Source organism: Myxine glutinosa, chromosome 3 (genome assembly GCF_964187855.1).
Source record: "Myxine glutinosa chromosome 3, kmMyxGlut1.1, whole genome shotgun sequence".
Lineage (NCBI taxonomy): Eukaryota > Metazoa > Chordata > Myxini > Myxiniformes > Myxinidae > Myxine > Myxine glutinosa.
In genome coordinates this window covers 165,544,956-165,567,826 of record NC_136263.1, presented here as the reverse complement: position 1 = coordinate 165,567,826, position 22,871 = coordinate 165,544,956, and the positions used below count along the sequence as shown (strand labels likewise).

At 48.7% G+C, this 22,871-nt stretch overlaps 1 protein-coding gene across 5 annotated transcripts in view; it reads left to right on the top strand.

Annotated features, from left to right (window-relative positions):
- Window positions 1-17,537, top strand: part of LOC137423078 (uncharacterized) — a 118,129-nt gene extending 100,592 nt beyond the window's left edge. For all 5 annotated transcript variants that reach the window (XM_078774713.1, XM_068109870.2, XM_078774712.1 and 2 more), the window contains 2 exons: window positions 7,791-7,892; window positions 16,830-17,537. In XM_078774713.1, coding sequence (XP_078630839.1) covers window positions 7,791-7,892; window positions 16,830-16,870 — 143 coding nt within the window. In that variant the 3' untranslated portion in view covers window positions 16,871-17,537. The remainder of the gene's footprint in view (window positions 1-7,790; window positions 7,893-16,829) is intronic.
- Window positions 17,538-22,871: the final 5,334 nt, after the last annotated feature.

The following is a 22,871-nucleotide window of genomic DNA, read 5'->3' as shown; positions in this document are numbered from 1 at the left end:
ACACAAATGCATCGATGCATCTTCCAGCCGCCACTCCGCACTGTACCTTACTGTATGAACAAGACTTCCTGTTGGAACTTGGCTCCGGAAATTACTTATTCTGTCTTGAAATCGTTTATTTTAGCCATCTTAAATAAATCCATCCATCTATCCATCTTATAAATCCATCTTAAATAAAAATCCATCTTATAAGTAACGTATTCGTCCTGTGACATTGCCTGGCATATATGTCGCAGCCGGCCACTATTCCGACATGGCTCGTCTGACATGAACGTCCGACATCCAGCAAAGTCGAAATGACCCACAATGCATTTGGGCACACATCCTCCTCTGAGAGTGGGCGAGTTATCGCCGGCACTCTGAGCAGATAATTAAACGAACATTGCCAGGATTCTCGGATAGACGTTTAATTTCACAACACACATGACAAAAATCCGATTTAAATTCAGAGATCGCCGATCGACCTGGCACAACCATCTCAACGCGACGACGCCACGCCGCCCCCCCCCCCCCCCGTCTTGGCGCGCACCCTCGTGCCTCCACACGAATCCCAACACTCCCTGCACGCCGCTCTATTCGCGTTCGCGGCGGGGTTTACATCGCAAAAAAACAGGATCTCCGACGCTTGACCTCTCTGATCCAAAATGCACTATATGACACCAATTCCAAAGGTGAGCTGCCTCAGCGATACATCCCACACATACAATACACAATATCTGCCATTGAATGAACTCTTCAATTCAAGTAAAACACACATATTGATTCGAATTCTGCAACCATCTCCAAGAAACCGCTTCATATCAACAGTAAATCGACAAGGGCACTCCGGGTGCTTTCCTGACCCGATTTATATCAATTCGCTTCCCAAACAACTCCCAAACAGATGAAAACCCGGACTCAGTTCAGGACCTCGCCTGTTCTCTCGGATAGACGTTAGAATGGACATTCCCGGCCTGAATTTCCCCCAAGTCGAGCAGATCACTTACAGAGCTTCACACCGAAACCCTCTGCTTTGCATATGTCATACAGACAAATACATTGGCTAGATACACACGTCAATTAACATCCCAATATACATTCATTCCTCATTCATATACTCATAGAAGTCTCCCAGACTTCGCGCGAAACTCAGATCGACTCAAATCATGCCTTTCTCCAGCCACTCCCAAACAATCTTTGCTCATTCATGTTACGTCTCTCATTCAAGGAAAAGGATTTTTGGGACTGGTTGGACGGGGGGTGGGTTGAGGTGAAAAAAAAAGGGAAGGCAGGGCGGGGTGTTGGGGTGTTGCCTAGAGCCCTGGGACTGAGCTCAGGTCTTGGGGGGGTGGGGGGTGTTGCCTAGAGCCCCGGGACTGAGCTCAGGTCTTGGGGGGTTGGGGGGTCTTGGTCTGGTATCTGGTCCAGCGGCATCACTCGCTGTTTTACTTGTTTAACTACCTCCTTAATTGTTTTGTCCTGAACTTTGCTTCCTGAACTTGCTTCCTTTGGCTCTGAAGCTTCAAATTCCTACAATGCAGCTCCTGCTTCAATTTTCAATATTTCAAAACCTAACCTGTCCTTCTCACCCTGTGGCCACCTGGCCCATTTCCTGTGAGCTTATTTATTTTCTCTTGTCCACCAGATCCTGGCCTGCTTTATCTGGACCTCTTGTCTAGAACTTAGTCTAGAGCTTCCTGGCTTGACCTCGTAGTTGTCACTACCTTCTTGTCAAACCTACCTGGTACCTACGCATTTCACCCTTCCTGGCCATGTCCCTTTGGCCGTCTAAGTTTAGCCACAGCCCTTCGTTCCCTGGCATGCAATGGCATACCCCATCTTGTCTCTGGGCTGTTCCTTCCTGGAAAAATCTTGGCCACCTGGTTTCAGCCTATATGGCTGTCCGACCTCATTTTCCCCTCCTGGTGCTAACTGTAACTTTAAGCTTACTGTTAAGTCCTTACTGGTTTATCCTTACTTGTTTATCCTGGCTTTAACGAAGCTACGTCATTCTGAGGCCTAAATGAGCCTTTACTTACAATTTCTGTTCGAGTGCAGACAGCGCGGAAGACAAGGAGACTGAACCCGCTCGAAGGAGGAAGGTACGAATTTGGAATAATAGCCCTCTGATATAAAACAACTCCCACCTTTAATCAAATCAACGTGCCGGCGCCGGCCTCAGGTCAGCCTTCCTCCTGTCCCTCGGGCTCCGTTTCCCGTCCTCCGCGTCTGTTGACACCCCACTCCTGGTACCATCTGTGAAGAATCAGCTCTTCGTTTGCAAAAGAAGTCCACAATAGCCTGGAATGGCGCAGCTTTATTAAAGAACCAACTTATACAGATCCGGAGGAGGCCAAGACATCTATAGCAAGAGCCAGTCTCATGCCACGTCAAGCCTTCCTGAAAACGCATTGATTCTCATTCACTTATATACGAATACGATTTATCAGAAAATCTCCGAGAGAACGAAGCGACTGGCGAGAGTCCCTCCCACCGTTATCATTCGGGGGAGTCAGCCTTTCCTTATCATTTGGACCAATTGTTTCTCTGGGCTCCGAGAAAACAGAACTGTAACTCACAAAGAGAAGAGTGTATGCTTAGCCAAACAAACCCATATATTTTATGGGTTTGTGTACATGAGTAATCCAAAGCATGTTTATACAGAGTCATGCGTTGCTGAGATTAAAACAAAATATATATAGTTAACGATAGGTTCATGTCATTCTACTAGCATTACGCAAAAACAAGCGCATGTGGGCGTGGTTTTATGACCAGCCTCGAAAAAAGCACACGTATACAATTTGTTCAGCATGACCTCAGCGAGCCTCTCCTCATCCAAAACTAAAACGAAGCAAAAACCCTTTATTAACTTCATGAAAATAGCATTTTTAAACATCATATAAATCATAACACATTAGCACCCAACGTCTATAACTGAACTTTAGGCAATAACAAATCTACTACTTGACATGTGTGTGTGTGTGTGTGTAATGTTACCGATAGACTCCTAAACAGAGAGGCTCACGTGCTTGATATTTGGCATAGACATGGCCATTGAGCCTGGGACGAACATGGCCTACCTCAAAATATTTGATGAGATCCATATTTTTTATTCATATTTACCTCAGCGCATTTCAGCGAGGAATATTATACACGGATCTGAGCCGGTGGCAGAGCAGCGCGCTGATTCGCTCAGAGCGATCACGTGATGTTCCATCCCCGCCGGAGGAACCATTGAACATAAAACACAGTTTGTGTGTGTGTAATGTTACCGATAGACTCCTAAACGGAGAGGCTCACGTACTTGATATTTGGCCCCCTCCCTCCCACTCCTCTCCCCTCCCCTCTCTTCCTCCCCCTCCCCTTCCCCCACCTCCCCCATCCCCTCCCTCCCCTCCCCCGCCTCTCCTCTCCCCTCCCTCTCCCTCCCCTCCTCCTCCCCCTCCCTCCCCCTCCTCTCCCCTCCCCCTTCTTCCTCCCCCTCCCCTTCCCCCTTCTTCCTCCCCCTCCCCTTCCCCCACCTCCCCTCCCTCCCCTCTTCCTCCTCTCCTCTCCCCTCCCCTCCCCCTCCTCTCCCCTCTCCTCCCCCTCCATCCCCCTCCTCTCCCCTCCCCCCTCTTCCTCCCCCTCCTCCTCCCCTTCCCCCACCTACCCCCTCCCCTCCCTCCCCTCCCCCTCCCCTCCCCTCGTCCTCCTCTCCCCTCGCACTCCCCTTCCCTCCCTTCCCTCCCCCTCCTCTCCCCTCCCCTCCCCCTCCTCTCCCCTCTCCTCCCCCTCCCTCCCCCTCCTCTCCCCTCCCCCTCTTCCTCCCCCTCCCCTCCCCCTCCTCCTCCCCTTCCCCCACCTACCCCCTCCCCTCCCTCCCCTCCCCCTCCCCTCCCCTCGCCCTCCTCTCTCCTCGCCCTCCTCTCCCCTCCCCCTCCCCCTCCCTCCCCTTCAACCTCCCCCCTCTCCCACCCCCTCCCCCTCTCCCTCCCCTCCCCCTCCCCTTCCCTTCCCCCCTCCCCCCGTTTCCCTCCCCTCCCCCGCCCGGCAATGCCGGGTACTTCTGCTAGTTTCATATAATATGCACCAAGTGTAATAAGCAATGTAAATTGTTCAAGCTGAAACTAATAATCAGAATCATTTTCCAGCTCATCCTCATGCTCTTCTGCACTTTCCTCATTGTCTGAGGTGGATATGCCTGGTTCTCACAGTCTGGCAGTCTGCACATATCGGTACACTTGAGTCCATTTACCATACACACACATTTTGGCAGTTCACACTTTCTTGGACAGTTGCAGGCCAGTAGATCCAGGACGGCCTTAAGTGCTGGCTGACCATCCATCCAGTGTACTACCAACTGTCCAGCTCCTTCTTCCTTCTCAATCTTCCACCTTCTGCCAACAGGGCTTGGCACCTGCGCATCCTGTTCCAGACATCTTCTCCATACTCCAGCCTGGTAGTTGGCTCTTTGTGCATGTTTCACCAAGCAGTCCCTGCATGGTAGAAGCTGATGACTCTCTATCTCACTTCTTTTTTTTTTTTTAGCACAGAACAGGTGGTGCCTGAGATAATTTACCGTGGTGGATGATGCTTTGGGGGCATAGAGGAGGCATGTGAATGCCTCTAGTTTGTCCATCAGTTCTTCAGAGAAGTCCAATTCCTGACCCAACTCTAAGAATGTGTCCTTGATTTCCCTGTTGCTGGTCAAGAGTGTCAGGGCCTTTGCCTTCCCTTTGCTTGCAAAAGCACTGACAGTGTCACATCCGGCGTATGCATGCAATCGAATGAGAGCTCTAGAGACATCTACGCCAACAGTGGCAGCGATTTTCCTGATATCAACTCCCCTTGTCCTGGATCTCGTGCCACATTTCTGGAACAATGTACTCGTATCTTGTCATGGAATGCTATACACATGATGAAGACATCCGTGTCATCTGAGAAGATCACTTTGGCCTGATAGCCCTCTCTAGCAGCATGGGCAGCATGTAGAAGTAGGTGCCCGTCTGCTTCTTCCTGGTGGCACTGGTGAGCTGGCACCTCTTCACTGTTCTGAGATGTGATTCTGTAGCACTTGTCATTCACAGTCACATATAGAACCTTCTCCTGTAGCTTTTCTCTGCACTCTGCCTTCCTCCATTCACTGACTATGAAGGTAATGAGACTGGTTTTGTTATTGACTCATGTCAGGAAACTCCTCCAATGCCTCACAATCTGTGTGCCTGTGATACCCTGCAACTGGTGCCCAGTCTCTCCACCTCGTGCTGATCTCTCACTGTTCTTGATAGAGTTCTCCCGGTATGTGTCGAACACAACATCTATTCTGTTGCTCTGACTTCCTTCCCGCAGTGCCATAGACAAAACTGTAGGGGCAACATTTCCAAAAGTAGCCTGATCACCTTGTACTCTTTGGACTAAGTTCATTCCATCAACCACAGATGCAGAATTTCCTGGGAGTTGCTCTACTAGTGTCACATTCTTCTGAATTGTTGTGGCTAAAGTAGCTTTGTCTGTCTTTCTCAGCAATCCATTTGGTGTGGACAGGGCCCAGGGTAATGGTCCAAGGGGATGAGAGAGGATATCCTCCATCTGGAGACTGCGCCCTTGAGCCATAACTATGATGCGTCCAAACAGAGACCTGTCTGCTTTCAAGATGATCACCCTCCCACTGAATTTCACTTCCTTCTTCTTACACATATTGCTAAATGTCTTCAATTTGTTAGTTTTCATTGGGTCATGGAATTTCTTTGCTGATGGGTCTTTCTCGAGTCTCACATCCTTGAAGGTAGCATAGCATTGCTCACCAATCTCGTATGCCTTCATCAGTTCACAGGCAATGGCCTTGGGGGCTGCCTTTGCAGTAGCGATGCAAATGATGTCCTGATTCTTTGCAAATGGGTTGACCCAGCCTTGGATGAGGCCAACGACTGCTGATACTGCTTCCTCATCTTTTTGGAGTCTTGGCCCCTGTAGCTCTGCATGGTGGACTTCTGATTTGTTAGCTTGCACCATGTCTCTCAACTGTCCCAGGAATGCACTGCGGTGCTCAGCTGTTATGTAGTACCGTTTGATAGCTCCAGCTTTCAGGCTGAACCCAGCTGACCTCCAGGGGTCTGAGTGTCTCTGTTTACTGTGACCTCAATAGTCTGGTCCACTGGGATCTGCCCAAAGGGGTTGTTGCTGTACATCTGCACAGAGAATTGGCCAGTCCTGAAGGCTCCATACACATCAGGATTATTCTCTTGCAGATTTGTCATCTGAGCAAAGTATGCGGACATGTACCTGGCATAGTTCATCTTATCGTAAGCAAAACACCATGGGATCATAGTTCTTATGGCATTGAGGTGCAAGTCCCAGTTCCCCTCACGAGAAGCACGCAGAAGGCCAAGTACTACAACCTCTACCATGTCTATGTAGCACATCCAGTATGCTGATAGCTCTCCATTATTGTGACGTAGGTGTTCCAGGAAGTCGTTCCACAGGGTCATCAGCTCAGCGAACAGTGGACTTTGCACCAGATTGTTATATTCCTGTTGGTTCAAATCATCAACCATGTTGTACACCTGGTCTAAGAACGACTTGATCACAGCGTATACATGAAAGATAGCAATCAATTTGCACAATTCTCCACAACAACGTACAAAAATGTTAGTTCACATGAAACAGCTCAAATACCCATCATACACTTAACTTATCTGATTTATTTATATTCTCTTACATGTTCTTAGTCTTGTTGCATTATACCAACCTATCAAAATGTCAAACATTGCTGTATATTTATGATGAAGTTGTTAGACCTTAACCTGCAGCAAATGGACTGGGGCCTGCCATGTTGGAATTTATCCATATTGCACCACCACACCATCTTTTAGTTGAAATGTCAAATAGACATTGCCCACATGTGTGCAAATGGGCTGAGCTACATGGCGAACAATTTTCAAGGAGATATGGTCTATAATAAGGGAGAACCATTAGTTTGAAGTTGCATGTTTTATTTTGTGCGAGGCACATTTCAGGAAAGTTTATTTTTGGGTAGGGTTACAAAAAGGGTGATATCACACAAAAAGCTACCACTGCAGCAATGCTATCACATATTTTCCAACTCTAGGGGTGTATACCTTGTCAAAAATCACTGTGAGCATTATTCCCCTCAGATGGTACCGGTGGCCAAAATGTAGGGGCCTGGCTCATGGACTAAATGAATCATGTCTCAAAATTTTCTATGCAGTGCTTTTGGAGATATGGAGGTGCAATTTTTTTGGTTTTCCAAGATGGCGCCCGTACCACGTGACCTATGGCGTCATAATTATCATTAAACAATTCCACGGAGGAGTTGCACCTGTGGTGTAAATTTCCTATAAATTGGACCAACGGTTGCATAGAAAATCATATTTATTCCATGTGGACAAACAAACAGACAGACAAACAAACAGACTCAAATGCAATACCCTCTCTTCAGGCGAGGGTAAAAATTAGTACATTCATTACATGGGCATGTGTGTACATTTGTATGAATTATAAGAATGTTCGGAGACATAAAATGAATAAATGTTAACACATGTTCTTAAAAAGGCAGGAGAGTGCTCAGAGGAAATACCTAAGATGCCAATCCCCCAAAGAACGACCAAACTTCATGGAACTCAATTTCGAGCATTATTTCTGATTTTGAAAACAAGTTTAAAAAAAGTGAATAATATCCAGTGATGCACAGGGGAAAAAACAAAATGCTTCATTTGTTTTCCAAAAATATTTGATCTTGATGTGCGCACACACATATGCAAGAAAATCATTTTCTGAACACAATTACCATTGTTTTATTTTCATCGCAGCACGAAAGAAACCTGTTCCTGAAAGTGCTTTCGAAAAATTAGCAGCAATTTCAAAGAAATTTGGAATTTCAAAAGAAGGTATCATGAAGCCTCCAAGTAATGGTGAGTATGTAATCAAAACGCTATGTTCACTTGCTATGGCGCATGTAGTTTGGTTTGGAATTTTCTTTATTTAATATTGGCAGAACTACGTGATATTTCGATTTTGTTTAGAGAAAAAAAATTAATTTTACTGCAATTTTTGGGGAGTTTTTGAAACCGTATGTATTGTAATATACTGGAATATAACTGGATTGTTGTCATGTCCCCCATTCTTATTTGAATATAACCTATTGATTGTCATCTCCCAATTACTTATTGATTTTATCCTGATGGAGGCTATGTTTTCATCCCTGTCGGTTTGTTTGTTACTTGCGAAATCGAATATTCTATTGTTCTTTAGCTCACCTGGAACGAAGTTCAGGGGAGCTGATGCAATGGCGCATTGTCCGTCCGTCCGTCAGTCCAGTCGTCCGTAAACACTTGAAATTTCTTCTCTGAAACCGCTGATGGGATTGCGACCAAATTTGGCACAAATTATATTTGTTGTGTTGTGACCTAAGTTTGTTCACGGCATTAGAAAAATCTGGGTCTAAGGGGGTTTACCGGGGGTCAAAGTGGATCCAGGTTTGACCCCCCAAAATAGGTATTTGCTTTCTTTTCAGAAACTACACACACAATTTCGATGAAACTTGACCAAATATATATATACACACGAGGGCCGGTTATGAAGTAACCTTAAAATGGCGATATAAATTCGAGAATGTAATATGTGTCATTGTAGACGACATATGTTATATCTATGGGTAACAGTCATGTTTTGCCTGTTTTAGATCTGGCAACATTGAGTGTATGAGGTCAGGAGAGCAGTTCCAAGACGGCGGCTCCCTTAGAAGCATGCAACAGGGAGGAGAAATGTTCTGTCATCCATTTCTTGGGAAGTGAGGGTGTGAATCCCAGTGAAATCCATTGCAGAATGAAGATGCAATATGGTGACGCATGCTTATCGCTGCAGCAGGTGTACGACTGGGACAGGAAGTTTAAAAGTGGAGTGTCCAGTGTGGCAGGCGCTGCTTACTCGGGCCGGCCTAGTTGTTGTCTCGCACAGCCGACACATCAGAAATGTTGCAGGAGTTGAGCTCGTGTTAAGGGAAAACTGTCGCATTACGCCAGATGAAGTGGTCTCCGAATTGAACATTAGCCATGGTTCAGCACACCATATAATTCACAATGTGCTGGGGTTCCGCAAAGTGTCTGCCAGGCGGGTGCTTAACTACAACTCACAACTGAACTGAAAGAACGGCGAGTGGACGCATGTGAAGAACTTCTGAGACGTTACAAAACAGAAGGCGACACTTTCTTATCATGCGGAGTGACTGCGGATGAAAGCTGGGTCCACTACTTTCAGCCAGAAACGAAGAGGGCAAGCAAGTGGCGCCATTCAACTTCACCGAAGCCAAAAAAAATTCATCACACAGCCGTCCGCTGCAAAAGTGATGCTGACGCTCTTCTGGGATAGCTGAAGCCCACTTGTGGAGCATGACATGCTCAGAGGGACCCCAGTCACCTGTGCATTATACTGCGACCTCCTTAAAAATAATCTAAAACCAGCAAACAGATCAAAACGTCGTGGACTACTCACTACCGGTGTTTTCCTGCAGCAGGACAATGCTCGGCCCCATAATGATATCAGAGCGTACGCTTGTACTCTCGATGTAGGGATGGTGTGGAAAAAAATGTCGGTCCCGTCTGCTGCATACAAAACTAAAGTTGGATTATCTTCTTTAAAAAGTCACTTAGGCTACATATGAGAGCCCACTTGGTCTGTTCAGCTGATTGTCGAGGCAGGGATCACTTTTCAGTTCTCGAGACCATGGAAAAAGCAAAAATAAATCGAAAAAACGAGATCGGTCAAACCCGGTACCGATATAAACAGTGATGTGGCTTTTGTTGAAATTCTACAAATACTGTTTAGATTTTGATGATTTGCGTGTGATATGATTTAACGGATGTTTATATAAATCGTTTGAAATAAAAAAAGTCTTCAATTTCTGATATTTTACCTTTCATTTGGGTCTCCCAATTGAAGCCCGACCCTTATGGCAGGTACCGTTGCAAGTTCTAATAACTTGAGAAAATTCCATGAAAAGTACGTAAAACTACATTCTATTGTAAAAGAATAGGACCGGGGTAGGCATGGCTATGACGGTCAATCAGCTTGATGGGGGCGGAGCCGCTAGACACATTTGCCTCAGTGTCGGCGCTATGGGTGATAATGTGGAATTAAATAATATCAGCAGAAAGATCCTGCCTTGGAAAATGCCTTGTTTTTCATTGTTACATTTATAAATATAATGAAGGAGCGGTGCTCCCACGTCGATCGGAAGAATGGACGCGACAAAAAGCTGGAATTCGTCCGAGTTGCTTTATTCAAACAAAACAGCTCAGGTACTCTGAAAAGCCCGTTTATCGGGCAGCAATATATATACACACATTATCCCGGAGCGTTTGCCCGGGAACGGCGAGAGGGGGCGTGGCCGGGCGTCCTGGCCACGGCCTGGCATGGTGATCGCTCCGCGTCCTTGGTAGGTGCAAGGCGATTGTGAAAACCCAGCGGTAACTGCTACACACGTCCCCCCAGAATCGACTTGCACCGGCAGGGTCAATTTGAGGGGGGTCCTGATGACCCGGCCGAAGCGACCCCTGGCGGGTCGTGGGGGGGGGGAGGTCCGGTGTGGTGGTGGGCGGTCGAGTGGGGGGCACCGTGGACGGGGGGCGGCCTCGCCGCGGCGGAAGGGCCAACCGTGGCGGTTGGTCGATGTCCACGTGCGCCGGCTTGAGGCGGTCCACCGCAATCCGGTCCGACCTGCCGCCGATGTCAATGACGAACGACTTGTCGTCCCGTCGCAGGACCCGGAAGGGCCCGTCGTACGGCGGCCGGAGTGGCCCCCGATGTGCGTCATGACGCACAAAAACATACTCCGCTGTGCGAAGTGCTGGGGGGACGTAGGACTGGGGGTCACCGTGGTGGGATGTTGGCACGGGGGCAAACCGTCGGGCGGCCTCCTGGAGGTCCGAGCGCTGGCGAGCTGCAGACCAGGGACTGGTAGCATCGGGCAAGAACTCGCCCGGGACGCGTAGCGCCTGGCCGTAGACAAGCTCGGCGGTGGATGCCCGGAGGTCCTCCTTGGGGGCCGTGCGGAGGCCCAAAAGGACCCACGGTAGCCGGTCTGCCCAACCGCCGTCCTGAAGGCCGGCCATGAGTGCGGCCTTCATGGAGCAGTGGAATCGCTCGCACAACCCTTTGGCTTGGGGGTGGTAGGCCATAGTACGGTGGAGCTTGACCCCCAGGTTGCGGGCGACCGCGCCCCACAGCTCGGAGGTGAACTGTGGTCCGCGGTCTGATGAGATGTCCGCCGGTGCGCCGAAGCGGGCGACCCAGGTGGCGATGAAAGCCTGCACCATGTCGGCGGTGGTGGTGGAGACGAGGGGAACGGCCTCCGGCCACCTGGTGGTCCTGTCCACCATGGTGAGCAGGTGTGTGAACCCCCATGATGGGGGGAGGGGGCCCACCAGATCCACGTTGACGTGGTCGAAACGTCGTTCGGGCACGGTGAAAGGTGCCAGCGGGGCCTGGGTGTGTCGGTGGACCTTGGCCTGTTGGCAGGCTGTGCAGGTGCTGGTCCAATCGCGGACGTCCCGTCGAAGGCCGTGCCAGACGAATCGCGCCGACACCAGCTTCTGGGAAGCTTTCCGGCCCGGGTGGGAAAGGCCGTGGAGGGAGGCGAAGATGCGGCATTGCCAGGTAATGGGCACGATGGGGCGAGGCTGGCCTTGGGAGACGTCGCAGAGCAGGACAGTGTCCGCGAAGGGGATGTCGGCCAGTCGGAGGCCCGTGTCCGCCGCCCGGAGGGCTTGCACCGTGGTGTCGGTGGTTTGGTCCGCCGCCATAAGCGCGAAGTCCACGCCGAGGTGGACCGCGTTCGCGCTGGCCCGAGAAAGACAGTCGGCCACGGCGTTGTTTTTGCCGGCGACGTGCCGGATGTCCGTGGTAAACTCCGACACGACGGAGAGGTGGCGCTGTTGGCGGGCCGACCACGGCTCCGTGACCTTGGCCATTGCGTAAACCAACGGCTTGTGGTCGACGAACGCCGTGAAGGGTCGGCCCTCCAGGAGGTGGCGGAAATGGCGAACGGCCAGGTGTAGACCGAGGAGCTCACGGTCAAACGTACTGTATTTGAGCTCGTTCAGCCGGAGCTGCCGGCTGAAAAAAGCGAGTGGCTGCCAAACCCCATTCACCCATTGCTCATGTACGGCGCCCACCGCGTAGTCGGAGGCATCCGTGGTGAGGGCGATGGGAGCGTTGAGCACTGGGTGAGCGAGCAGTGTTGCGTCGGCGAGGGCCCGCTTTGAGCTTTGGAAGGCCGCGTCAATTGCTGCGGACCAGACGATGTCGTGCTTGGCCGGCTTGCCCCGGAGGGCTTCGTAGAGGGTCCGCATGAGTTGAGCAGCGCGGGGCACGAAGCAGTGATAGAAATTCACCATTCCCAGGAATTCCTGCAGGGCCTTTATGGAGCGGCGACGCGGAAACGTGGTGATGGCCTCGACCTTGGTTGGCAGCGGCACGGTCCCGTTCTTGGTGATGTGGTGGCCCATAAAATCAACGGCCGTCATGCCGAAGTGGCATTTGGCCGGGTTGACGATGAGGCCGTGCTCGCTGAGGTGCCTGAACAGTGTTCGGAGGTGGAGGAGGTGCTCGGCCCGGGACATGCTGGCGACGAGGATGTCATCCAGGTAAACGAAGAGGAACGGCAGGTCACGCAGCACGCCGTCCATCAAGCGCTGGAACGCCTGAGCCGCATTCTTGAGACCAAACGGCATCCGTAGGAATTCGAATAAGCCGAACGGCGTGATGACTGCCATTTTAGGGACGTCGGCCGCCCTGACAGGTACCTGATGATATCTCCGTATGAGGTCGATTTTTGAAAAAATGACCCGTCCCGCCAGACGGGCGGAGAAGTCTTGGATGTGCGGGATCGGATACCTGTCAGGGGTGGTAGCGTCGTTAAGATGGCGGTAGTGGCCACATGGGCGCCAGCCGCCCCCTGGCTTTGGGACGATGTGTAGTGGCGAAGCCCACGCGCTATCGGAGCGCCGCACGATGCCGAGGTGTTCTAAAGCGTCGAACTCGGCTTTGGCCACGGCGAGCTTGGCTGGTTCGAGGCGGCGGGCTCTGGCGTAGACCGGCGGGCCCGTGGTTGGTATGTGGTGCTCGATCCCATGTCGTACTGCGACGGCCGAAAACGTCGGCCGCGTGAGGGCCGGGAACTCCATGAGCAGGCGAGCAAACTCGTTCACCGCCGGGAGGGCGCATGCCAGCTCGGTCGGAGCGGAGCTGCTCAATGTGCATACCAGGGAGCTGAAGGTTTCGGCGTTGATTAGGCGACGCCGTTGGACGTCCACCAGCAGTCCGTGTGCACAGAGGAAGTCGGCGCCTAGCAGAGCCATGGGCACGTTTGCGGTTACAAACGTCCAAGTAAAGCGTTGGCCGCCGAAGCAGAGGGTGACGTTGCGTGGGCCGAAGGTGCGGATGGCCGATCCGTTGGCCGCAACCAAGGAGGGGCTGCAAACCGCGGACTGCCTGTCCTGGTCAGAGGCGGGTATGACGCTCAGTTGGGCGCCGGTGTCGCACAGGAAGCGCCGTCCGGACGCTTTGTCTGTGATGAAAAGTAAGTTGCCCGTGTGGCCGGCGCTCATGGCTGGTAATGAACGCCGGCCCGGCCGTTTCCCGGCCTGCCGAAGGTGCACGGGGGTCGGCATGTCCGGGCCTTCTGTCCGAACCTGGCATGATAGTAACACCACGCTTGGTCAGGTGGAGGCCCCGGTCGTCGTGCTGGAGGTGGTCGGCTCGGCGTAGCGGTCGCCGATTGCGTCGGCAGTTCGGTCGTCGACCGTGCCGGGTGCTCGGGCGCCATGGGTGTTGCGTCGGACGGCGGTGGGCCCCAGGTTGCTGCTGCAATGCGTTGTCCTGCCCCGGAGATCTTGTCGGCTTCCCTGGCGAGGGCACGTGGATCCGTGATCGTCGTGCTTGCCAAGGCGAGGCGTACCGGGCTAGGCAGCTGACGGAGGAACAGCTCCCGGAACAGGAATGCCGGAGAGTGCTCGCCGAGCAGCAAAAGCATGTAGTCCATTCGCTCGGACGGGCGCGTGTCGCCGAGCTCGGGCAGGTCGAGCAGGCGCCGTGCGCGTTCCGCCGATGGGAGGGTGAAAGCGTCGAGGAGGAGCTTTTTAATCGCACCGTGTTTGTCAGCGGCTGGCGGGCTCTCGAGGAGGCTCAGGGCGCGGGCCGCGGTGGCTGAACCGAGCACTGCTACCACATGGTGGAAGCGGGTGTCGTCGGCCATGATGCCTCGCAGGGCGAACAGGGAGTCCGCCCGGGCGAACCAAACCGCCGCGTGAGCCTCCCAGAAGGTAGGCAGTTTAAGGGCAACTGCCGTGTCCATGTCGGTAGGTCACCAATGAAGGAGCGGTGCTCCCACATCGATCGGAAGAATGGACGCGACAAAAAGCTGGAATTCGTCCGAGTTGCTTTATTCAAACAAAACAGCTCAGGTACTTTGAAAAGCCCGTTTATCGGGCAGCAATATATATACACACATTATCCCGGAGCATTTGCCCGAGAACGGCGAGAGGGGGCGTGGCCGGGCGTCCTGGCCACGGCCTGGCAAGTCGAGGGCGGGCATGCCCGGGCATGCCCGGGCGTCCCGGACGAGGCCTGGCAAGTTGAGCGCGGGCCTGCCCGGGCGTCCTGGACGAGCCCGGCATGGTGATCGCTCCGCGTCCTTGGTAGGTGCAAGGCGATTGTGAAAACCCAGCGGTAGCCGCTACAATAAAATAATTGTGAGGTACCAGTGCTACACACCGCACACGGGACACGTGATCACAAACCCTCCAGTCACATGTGAAGGTAAAAACAAACCATGTGATAAATAACCATCTCGAGTCACGCTTTCTCAGCGGCAGATTCGCTACGTCAACGCATCACTGATGCCGTCGTATAAAACAGCCTGAACAAGGGATCCAGTTATTGGACCTACTACATAAGAGACCCTAAGTAGTAAGACCCTAAGTAGTAAGAGTAGTAAGACCTAAATAAGACCCTAAGTAGTAAGACCTAAATAGTAAGACCCTATGTAGACCTACTACATAAGAGACCATAAGTTGGTCTGTCTGTCTGTCTGTCTGTCTGTCACAATTTTTCTCAGAGATGGCTGAATGGATCTTCGTCAAACTTTCAGAGGTTCATCAGTGAGGGCCTGGGAGTGTTTTAGGCAAAAAGAAAACCCCCCCCAAAAATTGAAAATTAAAAAGTTCGTTTTTGGGGATTTAAAAAAAAAATCGCTATATAGTGCCTAAGCCTTTTTGATTAATGACAGTTATAATAAATTATATTCAAGTACACATTCACATAAATAAATACAAAACAATTCGCAAACATTTGAACACAAATGAATCAAACAATTCCGGAAGTGTACGCAGTTGGTGGGAAGACTTCTTCTTTTTCTTAGTTTATAGATTGTTATTTATAGTATTTACAGTATTTATTACTCGGGTGGCCGGCCTATTTTGGGGGGTCAACCCCACCAGTAGACCCCTCAGGGTCCGATTTATAGCTCACCTGGAACAAGGTTCAGGGGAGCTCATGCAATGGTGCGTCATCCGTCCATCCGTCAGTCTGTCCGTAAACACTTGCAACTTCTTCTCCGAAACCGTTGAAGGGATTGTGACCAAACATATTATTACTGATTTGACATTTGTGATGGATTCTGTTTTGGATGTAATTGCTTTTCCATTGTATTTGCCCTCATTTCAAATATGTTGATGTTTCTTTTTCGCTTCAGCAACGCCAGGTACTCTAGCTATAAACGCTTATATACTTTACTCGGTGTACAAATACAAATACAACTTTGTCTGGGGGGTAACATAGGCTATGTGGGTGCGGCCTCATGCGGGGGTGTTGGAGACCAGGAGAGGGGCGTAAATTCTCTATGTAAATGTGTACCGTGTCAAACGGAGGGGCCTGTCAAAGCCACCTCCTCTCCTCCCTCCCCCCCCACAAAAATAGATGTATATGTAGTGTATCTTTCCCCTCCCTCTCCCCTCACCTCTCGCACCACTCCCCCTTCCACTCCCCCTTCCACTCCCCCTACCCCCTTCCTCACCCCTCCCTCTCCCAAGGACCCAGATGACTCAAAAGTCCACAAACACCCAAAAGTCCCCAAAGACCCAAAAGTCCCAGAAGATCCAAAAGTGCCCAATTAAAATTTGGTCCAATGGACCAACGGGCCCCCTAGTTTAATAAATATTTGAACTGACATTAAGTGTTCTTTTCATCTTTGTTTTGGCACACTGCATCGCCTGGAATGGTCAATGGTCAATTAATTAATATTGAAATATAAATAACCTAGTTTCCTTATGTCTATGCCCTATTACCAACAGCTACTGCGGTTGATAATTTGGGAGAGGGACGTGGAAGCAGGGGGTGGGAGAGGGGGGGGAGGATGGACGAGAGGAGGTTTGGGGGAGGGGGAGTGGAAAAATTACGTTATTTAAAAAAATTTTTTTTAATGCCACACACCCTCAGGACGCCACTGGTGAGCACATTTATAAAGGTCAAGTTTCGTCGCAATTGTGTGTGTAGTTTCTGAGAAAAAAGCAAATACCTATTTTGGGGGGTCAACCCCACCAGTAGACCCCTCAGGGTCCGATTTATAGCTCACCTGGAACAAGGTTCAGGGGAGCTCATGCAATGGTGCGTCATCCGTCCATCCGTCAGTCTGTCCGTAAACACTTGCAACTTCTTCTCCGAAACCGTTGAAGGGATTGTGACCAAACATATTTTCACATATATGTAAATATATTGATGCAGAACACATCACAATGTTTATCAATAAACTATAATACAACATTGTGTGACAATTGTGTGACTTGTTTTTGCAGAATTTTGCTATGAAGAGGATGATCTTGAAAAAGAGCAATGAGTAAGAGGAATGAGAAGAGATGCAGTTACACATTTCTTCCATTGAAGTTGTTGTATTTGACAATCATATATAGTTACATTGATCGTTATCACAATAAATCATAAATGGCAAACAAAAGTCATCCCCTATGATTGTCAAGAAAACTATTTCCTAACCTTGCAAAAATAATAATTATCGCTCGTTGGTTCAAGAGATGTTTTTTCATTCGGAATAAGTGTGAAATCTTTGAGATTGCCTTCAGATTACATAATAATATTGCTTGTCATAAGCCTAAAATGAGGAATTTGAAGCGAATGTTATAACATGAGTGATCATGTCTCATAATTCACATCCGGTCAACCTGCTGGCTAATCATAAATTAAAGTTTGCCAAAATTTTGTTCACAAATAAAATCATTAAAAGACCACAAAATGACTTTGGCAGTAGTCATTTTTGATTGAAGCAAAGTTTCTTGCCAGTTCACCAAACAACTCACACTTGAGTCATGGCACACAGTGCCAAAATAACTACAATGTAATAAAAACCCAATTACAGAGATATGTGGTGGGGCAATGTGTTTTTATTTTATAGTCACTTTTGTTGTTATTCTCTTTCCATTGCCTTCGGGTGTGCGATCGGCGAACACTGTCATTCCACAGGTTGGACCAATAAAGATGGGATTAATCGACTCAGAGCTCAGTTCAAATGTTTGTGTATATACGTTCTGTGAACAGCTCCCACCCAAAACCGCAAACGATGTTGGGCGGGGATCGAACACACCAAGGTCGTTCCCCTCGAGGATGGCCGGCTTAAGGCTGAATTTGGCCGCAAAACAAACCCCATCGGAGAATGCATTAGTGCCCCTAATTTGATCTATTGTAAACAACTTATATAATTAATTAACGACTTATATAAACAGTTTATGGGGAGGGAAGGCAGGAAGATGCATGGAGGACATTGGGAAATAAATACACTTTATTCAACACAAGACAACAGAAACTGAAATCCTGCATATGAAGACACAGTAAATACATAATTATACTTAACACAAAGGGAAATAACAAAAGCCCCCTAAAGGTGTGTGTGCACACACATGGACGTAGAGTGCCCTCCATAAGTATTGTAACAATGAAGTCAAATTTGTTATTGCTGTATACTCAACAAATGTGGATTCGAGATCAAAAGATGCATATGAGTCCAGAAGGTCAGATTTTATTTCCTGGTATTTCTATGCATATAGATTTTACCATCGTGTTAGGATTTTACCATCACCGCTTTACACAAAAAAGGTGCAAAAACAGTTCTGAGCAACTACAGACCAATCAGCCTTCTCCCAATTATCAGCAAAGTCATGGATTCCATCATTGCTTCGGATATGAAATCTTTCCTCTTCTCCAATGGCTTGATCTCTGATCATCAATTTGGTTTCAGACCGGGTCACTCTACTCTGGACATGCTGCTTCTGCTGTCTCAACAATGGATGGAGGTCCTCAATGCCAAACAGGAAATTAGAGCTGTCTCCCTTAACATATCACGTGCCATCGATACGGTCTGGCACCCCGCTCTGCTCACCAAACTCTCCTCCTTTGGTATCCATGGAAATCTCCACGCATGGCTTGCGGACTTCCTCTCTAGTCGTAGTCAACGTGTCGCCCTGAATGGGTTTCTCTCATCTCCTCTTCCTGTTCAGGCTGGAGTTCCCCAAGGCAGTGTTCTGGGCCCTGTGCTTTTTCTGGTCTTCATCAATGATCTCTCCGATTCTCTTGAAAATCCTCTCTATCTCTTTGCTGATGACTCCACTCTCTGCCGCTCCATTCCTCATCCCTCAGATCGGCAGTCTGCAGCCTCCTCACTATCTGCAGACCTGGACAAAATCACAGAATGGGCAAACAAGTGGAACATGTTTTCCAATCCTGACAAATCTCACACTCTTACGATGTCTCTCCGAAAAGACCGACTGGACAACCCTCCCATCCACTTTCTGAATAATCCTCTCCAAGAAGTTCTGTCACTCAAGCTTTTGGGTCTCACTATCTGCCATGATCTTTCCTGGGAAAACCACATTTCAAATCTGGCCTCCAAAGCCATTCGCCGACTGGGCATCCTCTGTCATGTGAAATCCTTCCTTAGCACACCTGAGCTCCTCACCACATACAAGGCTTTCATCCGCAGCTCAATGGAATACTGTTCCCCCCTCTGGGCTGGTGCTCCTGCCTCACACCTAGCTCGTCTTCACGCTGTTGAAACCAAAACGTTCAGAATCATTGGAATCTCCCGCGATGAAGCTACCTCCGAAGGCCTTTCACTTACTCACTGCAGGCAGGTTCGTGTTCTTTCTGTCTTCTACCGACTCCTCTCCGGCCTTGCTCCTCCAGCTCTCTCTGGGCTCTGTCCCCCAAATATTCCTACAGGTCGCACAAGATCTGCCTGCAACCCTCTTATGGTTAAACTGCCAAAATCAAGACTCTCTGCTCACCTTCACTCCTTCATTCCTCTTTTCTCCAGCCTCTGGAACAAACTCCCTCACTCTCTTTAATCCCACTCCCCCTTCCAGGTCTTTAAAACAGCTGTTCCACACCATCTCTTATCTTCCCCCATCCAAAACCTTGATCTTTTCTACCCCCGCTAATTTCACCCCAAATCCACTTTTTTGAAATACCAACTTCTTTCCTGGAAGTCCTTGGTGACCTTGTGTTTATACTTCTCCCACCCGCCCCCCCTTCCCACACCGCCTCCCCCCAAGCCCTCTCCCTCCCACACATTCCCGATGTCCCTGCTCTCAAATGTTGTGTTTATGTGCTTCCCCATTCTCTCTCCATTTTGTCTACCGCTCCCCTTTTTATATACTTTGTTTGTTTGTCTGTTTGATTTGTTTGTGTGATAAATGTTAGCTCTTTCACGAGCCTCGATTCTGTATACAAAAACAAAAAAACAAACAAAAAAAAAACAGGTAAGGGTAGTAGGTCCAGCAGGTCAACCTGGGCAATGCTGCTGTTGATGACCTGAGTGTCCCACATTGATCAAGATGGTACTAGTTCTGCCAGAAGGCATCAGTTCTGAGGCGAGGTCAGGCTCGGTCGTTTGAATGTGGGATCAATGTGGTTGGGGGAGGAGGTGGTAGAGATGATGCAGATTTGGAAGTGTTGAGCATGCTGGAGACTAGATGGAAAGGAGACAGGGCAAGGAGGTTGGTAGGAGGATACAAGATGTTGCACGCAATTGGGGATGGAAGGAGTAGTGGTGTGGGAATAATAACATTGGAAGAGATCAGCAAGCAGGTGATCAGAGTGGAAATATGGGAGGGTCAGATAGTTCTGTCATGGGTGGTGATAGAGGCAAATTATGTGTGTGTTATGTTGGTTTATGGTTTATGGGAAGGAGTGGGGTGGAGGAAAAATAATTCAGGGACGCACTACAGGGGATGATGAGAGTGGCGGAGATGGAGGTGATACTGTACATTGCTGGGGACTTTAACCCCATACATATGTATGTATGTATATACCTAATCACTTGCCAAAAGTGCACCAAACAATATGTTGGAAAAACTGAAAATACACTCTACACACGATTTAATAACACCCGGTCAGAAATCAATAACTTCCACACCAGTCAGGGCAAATCTCTACCTTACACGATACACTTTAATCAACCGGATCACTCTATAAATGACATTCAGATCTCTGCCATTGAATCAATCACAAATCGATCACACACCACGATTCTGAAACGTGAGTCCTTTTGGATACACAAACTTCGGACAAAAGTCCCTCATGGCATAAATTTTGATGACTAAAGCATGTTCCCACATCAACCCAATCAAATTGTTAACCGTAACCCATTCATTCATTCATCATTCATTCATTCATTCATTCTACCTTTATATGTCATTTATATAAATATATAAATATATTATATGAATATAAATGGGATATGAATATATGCTTGTGTGTTTATGTATGTATATCTCTATATTTGTATATGCACGTGCACCCTAACGGAAGTGACCGTAACGCAAACGGTCACTTCCGTTGAACTTGGGGCTGGTGAGTGAGCTTTGGCGTGGCTCTTCCTTCTGTATGCATTTTCTACACACGTCACACATCTCACACACATATCACCATACACGCTTGACTGATATACATGCCTGCTGTTTTTGTAGACTCAGAAGAAGACCTTTGTTGGTCGAAAGCTTGGTCGACAATTAAAGATCGACGTCCTGAAGCTACGTCCGCGTCTTATTTAATCTAACGATTATATATTCAATACAAATGAGACGCCCTGCTCGTACTTTGGAGTTTCTACTATTTCTTACAGTTATATATATATATATATATATATATATATATATATATATATATATATATATGTATATACAGTGCATTCAGAAAGTATTCAGACCCCTTCACTTTTTTCACATTTTGTTATGTTGCAGCCTTATGCTGAAATCGTTTGAATTCATTTTTTCCCTCATCAATCTACACTCAATACCCCATAATGACAAAGAGAAAACAGGATTTTAGAAAGTTTTGCAAATTTACTAAAAAGAAAAAACTGAAATATCACATTTACATAAGTATTCATACCCTTTGCTACAACACTTGAAATTTAACTCAGGTGCCTCCCATTTCTCTTGATCATCTTTGAGATGTTTCTACACCTAGATTGGAGTCCACCTGTGGTAAATTCAATTGATTGGACATGATTTGGAGAGGCACACACCTGTCCATATAAGGTCTCACAGCTGACAATGCATATCAGAGCAAAAACCAAGCCATGAGGTCGAAGGAACTGACTGCAGAGCTCAGAGACAGGATTGTGTCGAGGCACAGATCTGGGGAAGCCTACAAAAAAATTCTGCTGCATTAAAGGTTCCCAAGAGCATAGCAGCCTCCATAATTCTTAAATGGAAGAAGTTTGGAACAACCAGGACTCTTCCTAGAGCTGGCCGCCTGGCCAAACTGAGCAATCGGGGGAGAAGGGCCTTGGTAAGAGAGGTGAGCAAGAACCCGATGGTCACTCTGGCTGAGCTCCAGAGATCCTGTGTGGAGATGGGACAAACTTCCAGAAGGACAACCATCACTGCAACACTCCACCGATCTGGGCTTTATGGCAGAGTGGCCAGACGGAAGCCTCTCCTCAGTGAAAGACACATGAAAGCCCACAGAATCTTGTTTCTCACAGTCTGAGAGTCCTTTAGGTGCTTTTTTGCAAACTCCAAGCGGGCTTTCCACTCACCGCACGTATCAAAATCTCCATAACCAGCACAAACAAAATAGGGGAAATGATACATCCCATCCGGATCCCCACTTCCAACTTCTGCCACTCTGTTACATAGGACTGTGTCGCAAACCACGACACGAAACGCAGCCGTCACGAGCCAACACCAAGAGAGAGAGAGGGATGCGTCTGTCTTCACCAACGTCCAGAACAGAGAGAGCGAATGCGATTGTGACTGCCTTTTACCATGCGAGGAACAGCGTGAGAGAATGCGACTGCTCGTGCCCAGAGCCCAGACCAGGAGCAAGGCAAAATGGCGGTGCTTTCCTTTTTTTTGCTCCGAATGTCTCGAACGTTCTCTCTGATTTCACCTGCGCTCCATTCGTCCCACCCAATCATCCTTCGGGGCGTGGCCTCACAACCACACTTGGCGCCCATCGAGAAGTTTCGGCTGGGTGGTGTCACAGTGTCTGGGTACCGTCGGCGATTATGTTATTTTAATCATGGGCTGGTCGCATGGCTAGCCGAGTGTGCTTTGTAAGAATGAAGGGAAAAATCACAAGGGCAATTACACACTGGGAACTTATCCATAGGCCAAAACTAATTAGCATAGCTCCACCCCTCACATGGAGACACTTAACGCTTACACGGACATCTGGTCCTAACTTAAATACATTGAGGTGGCTTTACGGCATACGGAGCATGCTCGTCTATACAATTCTATCTCGACTACGGTATTTCATTACCTACCCCCATACATGTAACAATATTATTGGCAGCTTTTAGAAGTTGTGAGAAATAATTA